The sequence below is a fragment of the Onychomys torridus genome, unplaced genomic scaffold (assembly GCF_903995425.1).
Source record: "Onychomys torridus unplaced genomic scaffold, mOncTor1.1, whole genome shotgun sequence".
Classification (NCBI taxonomy): domain Eukaryota; kingdom Metazoa; phylum Chordata; class Mammalia; order Rodentia; family Cricetidae; genus Onychomys; species Onychomys torridus.
Genome location: NW_023411782.1, coordinates 4,799 through 13,779, shown reverse-complemented (window position 1 = coordinate 13,779; position 8,981 = coordinate 4,799). Strand labels below are relative to the sequence as shown.

The window sequence follows — 8,981 nt, the reverse complement described above, 5'->3', positions numbered from 1 at the left end:
AATAAAGAGTACATTTACAAAGTTCTTTGTACACTTCTGAGGTGTTATAAGGGTTTATTCTTGATTACAGACATAAAGGGTTTATTATTCACTGACATGGTGAGTTAAACATCTCTTTAGTTGCCGGCAGAAATTGCTGCTGACACCTTTACTGAACTCAGTCACCCAAGAGGACTATAAAAAGCATCAACCGCCTTTCTGCTGCTTCCCTGCCCCAACATGAAGCAGCTCTTGAAAAATAAGGAAAAACAGGTTTTTATAAGCACCAAGCTCTTTGATTACAAGGTTCATTCTCCCTCTCCCTCTCGTGTTTTGAGACAGGGTTTCTCTGTGTAGCTGTGGCTAACCTGGAACTCACTCTGTAGCCCAGGCTGGCCTCAAACTCACAGAGATCCGCCCGGCTCTGCCACCTGAGTGCTGGGATTACAGGCGTGCGCCACCACACTCAGCTGCACTGTCTCATTTTTAATGACCACAGTAATTCTGAGTAAGAGCAGGGCAAATGACTGTCCGCTTTCACACACAAGACTATGCACCGGTTGCACTCAGTGTTCACCTGCACTCACTCTATTCCCAGTCTCATTGCCACCGCACCATACTGATCACCTGTATACCCAGGCAGAGGAGGATGTGCAGTCAGAGGGCAAAGCTGGGACCAAAGGGTAGAAACTAAAGACAGTTTCATTTTGAGATGATGAATCACTCTGCAGGAACTGGAGCTATCCAAGGTGATAGGAGCATGTAGTTACAGGTAGATGTCCCTCACAGGGGATGCCTGCACTAGCTAGGGGATGGATGAAATGAGAAACACACGCCGTCAAAATCACCACTTCCTTGCATCTTAGTTGTATACTCTGCTTCCCTCTCCCATTACAAACAGAAACACGTCCATGCTCTAATCCTTTATCTAGCTTCTCTTACCTAGTTAAGGACATCATTCTTGCAGTTCCCATTTTTCTCTTGCAAATGGTCATTTTCTTCTCCCCACTAATTCATTTCCATTAGCAAACACACAACTTTTAGCCTACCTCTTCTTAACTCTACCTCAAGATATTGTTTCATTTCTCTGTGACCCTTCACAACAAAACTCATATAAGAGGAGGAAAATATTTATAAATGCCATCTCAGTTTCCTCCTTTTCTGTTTTACGGGTTTATTCAGATTAAGTGTTTGTCCCTGTCACTCTGCTAACTTGCCAGTAAGGCCCTGCTGGAGGAAGTACGTCACTAGAGGCGGAGCTCCAGGTCTCGCCCACCCTGTGGTTTGTTCTGTCTGGTTCATGTGTGGTTCCAAATGGAAGCTCTCAGCATCCTGTTCCTGCTGTCATCCTGCCCCTTCCCTCCCATCGTGAACTCTTACCCCTAGAACCATAAGCACAAACTAACTCTTTTCTTCTATAAGTTGCCTTGCTCACAGAACTTTAATCACCACAACAGAAAAGTAACCAAAGCAAAGGTCACTTGAATTTCTCAGCAATTCAGGCGGTAGTGACTGTTGATTGCAATTCATCTTGTCAAGATACCTTCCAAGTCTACTGTTCTCACCGGCATTCCCACCACTCTTGTCTGAACTATTACATCCATCTCTCACTGTATTTCCTGAACAAGGAACCGACATGATCCATCTCAGGCACAAACTGTATCCTACTACTATGACCTAGCTGAAAATCCTTTCCAGTGCTGCAAAATAAAGGCCAAGCTCTCACACTGGCCCACAAGTCTTAGCAGCAGGTCCTCTCTTATCCCTGACCCTGACTACCAGTCTACTTTTCCTCACTCCTTTCAGGGAAATAGCTTCCTTGATTTTCCTTGGGGCTCAAACAAGCAAAAAATCAAAATCAAATTCTTGATACTTGGGAACTTCATGTTTCGTGCTGAAATAACTAGCAAGAGAAAATGTCCCTTTAAATAAAACCTTCCTCATTACTTTTTCAATCATTCTTATTCTACATTTTTTCAACAGCAGTTACCATCTGTTACTATATAATAATTTGGTATTTATTATCAGAACAATATCGTGTATATAACAGGAACTCAGCCCTTCCTTCCTCCCCGCAACCCTGCAATGCTAGGAATGAGCTCTAAAAATAAGCTATATCCCCAGACCCTGTTATAGTTTACATTCATTCATTTTTAAATTCAACAGGATCTGGTCTTTGGGCTTATGTGTGTATTGTTTTTATTTATTTAGTGTGTGTACACATGTATGTGAGCACATGTGGACCACAGAGTGTATGTGTGGGGATCAGAGGACAAGTTGTAATAATTTGCTCTCTCTTTTCACCATGTAGGTCCCAGGGATTAAATTCAAGTCACCAGGCTTGGCAGTCAGAGCCTTAACTCACTGAGTCATCTCACCAGATCCCTTGGTTTGTTTTTGAGACAAGATGGCCTCAAACTGGCAATCTTCTTATCTCAGCCTTCTGAATCTGGGCTTATAAGAATGCGTTAATATGCCCAGGGATACAGAGAAAGAGCCTGAATCCAATTTCCTGGGATTAGAGACAACAGCCCAAATAATTTGAAAGAAGATGGGAACACTTACTCTCAAAGGGTTTTCATTGAGGTATGGGGGCTCCCCCTCAATCATTTCAATTGCCATGATACCCAGGGACCAGATGTCAACCTTGGGTCCATAGGCCTTCCGTGTCACAACTTCAGGTGCCATCCAATATGGCGTTCCTACCATGGTGCTCCTTTTGCTCTGCTCTGGAGTTATCTGTGCACAGAATCCAAAGTCAGCTAGAAACGGGGAGAGGAAAGACACACTTAGGATAGTCCATCAGTAAGTGCTGTGTACCCACACATGGCCGTCAAGTTTTGCTCTCCACAATCTGTCTCACCAAAGCAGGAATCACTTGACTGCTACCAGTCTACTCCTCACTCAGCCTTGGAGAGAAGTAGGAGAAATATACAGAGCATCACTAGCCTTCCGCCTTCTCCTCAAACCAAACGGTCAAGGCATTAAAGTCCAGTGGGTCATTTTGGGCCTTAATTACTTGACTCTTTATACATTAAAAAACAAAAAAAATTCCACACCTCAGAATCTTGTAATTAACTCCTTCTGTTATCTTCTAGACGTAAGTCGCTGAATTAAACCCCAACCCCAACACTGAAATATGGCCCTAATTTTATCAGCTCCTTACTCTACATGCTAACAAAGTCCTCTCATAAACTGTCTACCCACTTATGACATAGTTTGTCTAGGTAACTGGTTTCACACCTTTGTACAAAATGTAGTTCTTACACATTATACTGAAAGTACACATTTATTTAAATTGGTAGTACCCCTGATAGTAAGGACTCTTCTTTGTACCTCTAAGACAATTGGCATATAATAGATATTCATCAAATGGTTACTGAATAAATAACTGAATGAGTAAAGTTACATAAAATTTTTTTTCTAACTCATGACAAGTCTCTCATATGAGACTGAAAATTCCTTGAAGACTGGTAAAATGTACCCTCAGAGTCTGAGAGAACCACAGAAGTAGACATTCAGGGGGAAGTGTTTCAATGTATGAAAGAATTGAGAAATAGTGAAAAAATACTATTAGATAATACAAAGGAATAGAAATATCCAATAATATCTTATGAAATAACAAAGTCTCTTTGGTGAATGCTAGAATTACTATTACTTAATTACCATCCCACCAGAGACACAGCCCCGCATGTAGAGAAGTGTTACCATTTCTAAGACTCATACTTACTTAACTTGACAGAGCCATCCATTCCCAGCAGAATGTTGTCACTCTTGATGTCTCTGTGAATGACTTGGTTTGAATGTAGGAACTCCAAAGCTTGTAGACACTGTTGAAGTAGTGAGCGCAGGATAAAGAAAAAAACATATAATTAGAAGACTAACAACAATCATCTAACCTCCTCATTTTAAGATTAAGGAAGTAAGGCCCCCAGGAAGAAATAGACTTGCCCCACATAAAGAGGCAGAGCCAGCTATATAACCAAATCTTCTGTCTCCTAACAAGCATTCTTTTAAAACTTCATGGGGCAGGGTAGGGTTGTAGGAGGCTGAAGAGATGGCTCGGTGGCCACACTGGGCAGCTAACAACTGTCCATCACTCCAACTTGAGGGGATCCTATGCCTTTGGCCTCCCTGGTCATCCACATACATGTGCACCTAACCTTCCACCCCAAACACACACACAATTTAAATTTTAATTTAAAATTGCTTGCTGCTTTCATCTTATAATTTTCCTTTAATCAGAAACATTCTATCAATATATTTCCATGTCTAGGAAAGGAGATACATGGAATTGATGTTTGTAGACAGTCTTATTTTGGAAAGGAAGTTTTGACATCTCTATGAAACATGAAGACAAATGTCCAGTGGGCACCTGAATTTATTTTAAGTTCTATACAGAGATTGATATTTACAAATTATTTACAAAGATAGATTTTTTTTTTAAGTGCTGAGAAGTAAAACTATGGGCTCAAAAACACCAGGCATATACTCTCTCACTGACCCACACTGCCAGCACAAATAGGCTTTTAAGGTTTAGTAATGATTACAACCAGTAAAGGATATGAGAAAAATTTAGAAAGAAAGAGAGAGAGAGAGAGAGATGGAGAGAGGGAGGGAGGGAGGGAGAGAGAGAAAAGGTACAAAACAAAACACCTATTATGAGGATTCCCCAACACATACACACAAACTTAAACACATATTTACCCCGAAGAGTGAGTGGCAAATGGTACAATGAAAATGTCTGGTTCCGGGGAAGTGAGATGGCTCAGAAGGTTAAGGAGTTTGCCACCAAGCTTTATAACCTAAGCTAGATTCCCTGGAATCTACAAGGTGGAGATGTTCTCTAACCTCCACATGTACACCATGGCATGTACACATCCACATACCTGCATGTGTACACACACATACACAAAAATGCAAAAGAATTTTTTAAATAAAAGGCAGTATCTTAAAAAAATTTTAAAGTAGATTTATATATTTTATGTGAAAGGGTTTTGCCAGCACGTATGTATGTGCATAATGTTTTGTGCTTGTGGAGGTCAGAAGAAGGCATCACTATTAGCTTTTAAGAATAACAATACCACCTATTTATATAACATTTAAATTTCTGGCCCCATTTCTCGTGGCTTTGGTGCAGTTCTTGGGATCAAACTCAGGGCCTAATGTATACTACACTCCTCAGCTCATCTATACTCTCAAGTTCCCAAGTGCTTAAAAGAAAAAAATCTATATCCTTTAACAGTCACTTCATAAATATGCTGAAAAACGGTTTCCACCATCAGACACTAATCACACTCATCCCCATACATTTTTTTTAATCTCACCCTTTCTTCAATATCCTAACTTTCCTACTTTTGGGTATTAGAAAATCTCAGTCTCTCAGAGCTGGGCATGGTGGCACTTGATTTTAATCCCAGCCCTTGGGAGGCAGAGGCAGGCGAATCTCTGAGTTTGAGGCCAGCCTGGTCTACAGAGTGAGTTCCAGTACAACCAGGGCTATACAGAGAAACTATCTCAAAAGACCAAAATGCAAAAACAAACCCTTCAGTATCTCAAGAGCAAAACACTGGCATCTTCAGAGTCTCTGTCTGTTCCCATCGCCGTCACTCTCACTTGGATGTGAGAATGTGCCTACCCCCTGCAGAGAATGCTCCTCATGGAAGTGTGAGAATGTGCCTACCCCCTGCAGATAATGCTCCTCATGGAAGTGTGAGAATGTGCCTACCCCCTGCAGATAATGCTCCTCATGGAAGTGTGAGAATGTGCCTACCTCCTGCAGATAATGCTCCTCATGGAAGTGTGAGAATGTGCCTACCCCCTGCAGATAATGCTCCTCATGGAAGTGTGAGAATGTGCCTACCTCCTGCAGATAATGCTCCTCATGGAAGTGTGAGAATGTGCCTACCCCCTGCAGATAATGCTCCTCATGGAAGTGTGAGAATGTGCCTACCTCCTGCAGATAATGCTCCTCATGGAAGTGTGAGAATGTGCCTACCTCCTGCAGACAATGCTCCTCATGGAAGCCTTCTGGAAAGCTCATTACAGCACTATAGACCCCTAGATAGTTAACTGCAACGAGGAAGGAGAATATCTACTTAGGCCTTTCCTTTTCTGGCTTGTTTTGTCTGGAGTTATGATTGCTATTGGTCTGCTTGAGACAGGGTCTCTTGTATCCCAAGCTGGCCTGAAACTTGCTATGTAACCAGAGATGATCTTAACTCTCTGATCTTGCCTCCATCTCCCCAGTGCTGGGATTACAGGCAAATGACACCATCTCAGATTTTCTGCCTGGAGTCAGTTTATTCTAGAATTCTGCTGGCTTACCTCTGCATGTCATTCAGATGCATATTCAAACCAAGGGTGGAACCTTCTCTGACTGCCTATCTGAAGCATGTCACTACTTTCTTACCAGCTTTATTTCCTTCACAGTACACAAAGGGAGGCAGGGAAAAATGGTTCAAATGTATGTCCAAATAAAAGAGATGAAGAGAAATATTATATGTTAGAACAACTATAACCACAGACTCAAAGTATGAATGACTGTTTTAGTATGCACTTCTAGTTTTTCTGTCACGGTCAGAACAGTTAGTTTTAAAGAACATGATTACAGAAATTATAAAATACAACCATACAATATGAATGATAAGTGTCAGAACTAACTTCTCCCATTCTGACAGAGCCCAGACTGAAGCCTCTTTATTGTGTGAACTTTCAAGGACAATAATATGAAGTTACTTCCTGTTTGACCCTTGGCCTTACCTCTCGGCATACAGCTGCTATCTGGCCTTCATCCATACAGGTTTCTGTCACCACATCTGTCAAGGAGCCTCCAGCCAAGTATTCCATGACAACCCATAGCTCATCTCCCACAAGGTAACTGCAGGAAACAGGTACAGAGCAAGAAGGACTAGTTAGAATACATTAAGCCACTGCAGGGTTTCAAAACCAAGGAACTGGGATATAAAGCACACTATCTCTGGCAGATTAAGAGTCTAGGGTTCCTTACTCCAGGAAAAATCAAAATTTGGAGGGCAGAATCAGTAATTTTAAATCACCTGAAGATAAACCTGGAAAAAAAAAAACCAAAATATACATGGTCTGTGAAATTCCAAACACTAAAACTAAGAATACCATGTTGAAATATAAAATCATATTTCATTGCAATACCAAAGGATAACTTCTAAAATTAGAAAGATTAGCATTATTCCCACAGCTATAACAGTATTCAGGCAGTATCCACACATGTGAAAAGGATGGGATTTGGAAGCCATATTATCAGGATCTCCTTGAGAGTTCTACTAGATCTGAGATCCACAAGGTAAACTGGGTCTAGTTCAAGACCCTAGTCTCAGGGTCCATCACAGTAGATACCAATATTTACTGAATAAATCCATGAGTAAGATAATATGCATGTTAAACGTATATTATTATAATATATATTTAAGTGAAAGGGTGGTGATAGATCTTCAAAAGCTGTAAAATGTACACAAGGTTACTAGGCTGACAATGACTTTTATGTTGAGTTTCTAGGATTCCAGCCTCTTCTAATAAACCAAGGCTGTGGTTTGGTAGCCTGGGACATTATAAACTGACCTTAGTTAGAACTGAATTTGACTCAGAGAATAGATCTCTCAGACCCATTACATGATAAATAAAGATAACTTAATCCATCTGGTCAATTCACTGTAGACAAATGAAAGGAGGCTAAATGACTTGCGTTAACCTTCTGCAAAGAAACTATGCTGGAAAAAAAACACGTGTTAGCTTAAGGTATGAAAGCTGTCATCTTTTCTTCATCCTGGTAATGGGTCTCTTTCTTGGTAGATGGGAAAACTTGAAAGATTTTAAGACTTATCTCAAACAAAGATGATTTCAATCCTGTTCTTTTGTAATTTTCTTCTGGTGATGCTGGGAACCAAACTCAGAGCCTCATACATGCTGGCCAAGCAGTCTATCATGGAGCTACATCTCAACCCAATGGTAATTTTTTTTTTTTTTAAGGTGATGAAGAATAACTAGGACAAGTTAAAAATGGTGATGCATGTCTTAATCCTAGCAGTTAGGAGGTAGAGGCTGGTAAGCTAAAATGTTCTGTATTTTCAGTTTAATGCAAGTTTACATAAGGGGGGGGTAATAAATTTTAGTTAACCACAAACTTACTAGCAGTTAACAATGAAACAACAGGCATGGGGGGGGGGACGACAAATGGACACACTTTTATTAAGTTAAGAAAAACAGAGTCCCATTTTTTCCATGGTGGTCAGATTTCAAAACAACACCAAGACTGGAGTGAGCATCACATTTTAAGAGTTTATAGACAACAAGGAGTTATTCAGGAGGGTGAGCAGGATGAAGAAATGTTTGGAATATAGAATGAAATGCAGACACCACACAGGAGGACTGAGGAGGCAAACTTCCCTAAATCAGAAAGCACAGTAAAAGAATCAGTTGTCAGAAGCTAGGGGTGGTGGGGTTAACCATCACCCAGGATTTTCCCGCAATCAAGGAGCTCAGCACAGAAAATACTTAGACAGAAGCAGTCCCAAGTGCTGGCTCATTTCCTCCTCTAACACATCAGTCTCAAAGGCCTGAAACTTCTGTCAGGACCCTCCCACTCCATACCTGTCCAGATAGTTCACAATATTTGGGTTTTTGTTTTCCCCTCATGACCAGGATCTCATTAATAATCAGCTCTTTCTTCGGCTGCTGCTGAAGATTCATCTGTTTAATGGCCACCTGAAATACCAGTACATTCAATGTTCACATACAAGGGTCACACATTTACTAAGCATACATTCAGCACTACACCTAAAGGGAACAGTGAAAAGTAAAACATGGCCTTAGCCTTAAAGTAATTCATAACTTATCAATGTTAAACAAATGGTTTTCAAAGGGAATTCTCTCAACCAGTAGTATTTAACATCATCTCAAAGACTGTTGGAAACAAATGTTTCAGGAACCACTACAAACTTACTAAAAAAAAAAAAAAAAAAAACTGT

General features: G+C 40.6%; 1 protein-coding gene across 1 annotated transcript; it reads right to left on the bottom strand.

Annotated features, from left to right (window-relative positions):
- Window positions 1-2,375: 2,375 nt before the first annotated feature.
- Window positions 2,376-8,743, bottom strand: LOC118575350 (serine/threonine-protein kinase PAK 1-like). The gene is made up of 4 exons (XM_036175931.1): window positions 8,605-8,743; window positions 6,742-6,859; window positions 3,710-3,809; window positions 2,376-2,741 (listed from the first exon to the last, which is right to left on the bottom strand). The coding sequence occupies exons 2-4, from the start codon at window positions 6,826-6,828 to the stop codon at window positions 2,410-2,412; spliced, it is 519 nt and encodes a 172-aa protein (XP_036031824.1). The 5' UTR covers window positions 6,829-6,859; window positions 8,605-8,743; the 3' UTR covers window positions 2,376-2,409.
- Window positions 8,744-8,981: the final 238 nt, after the last annotated feature.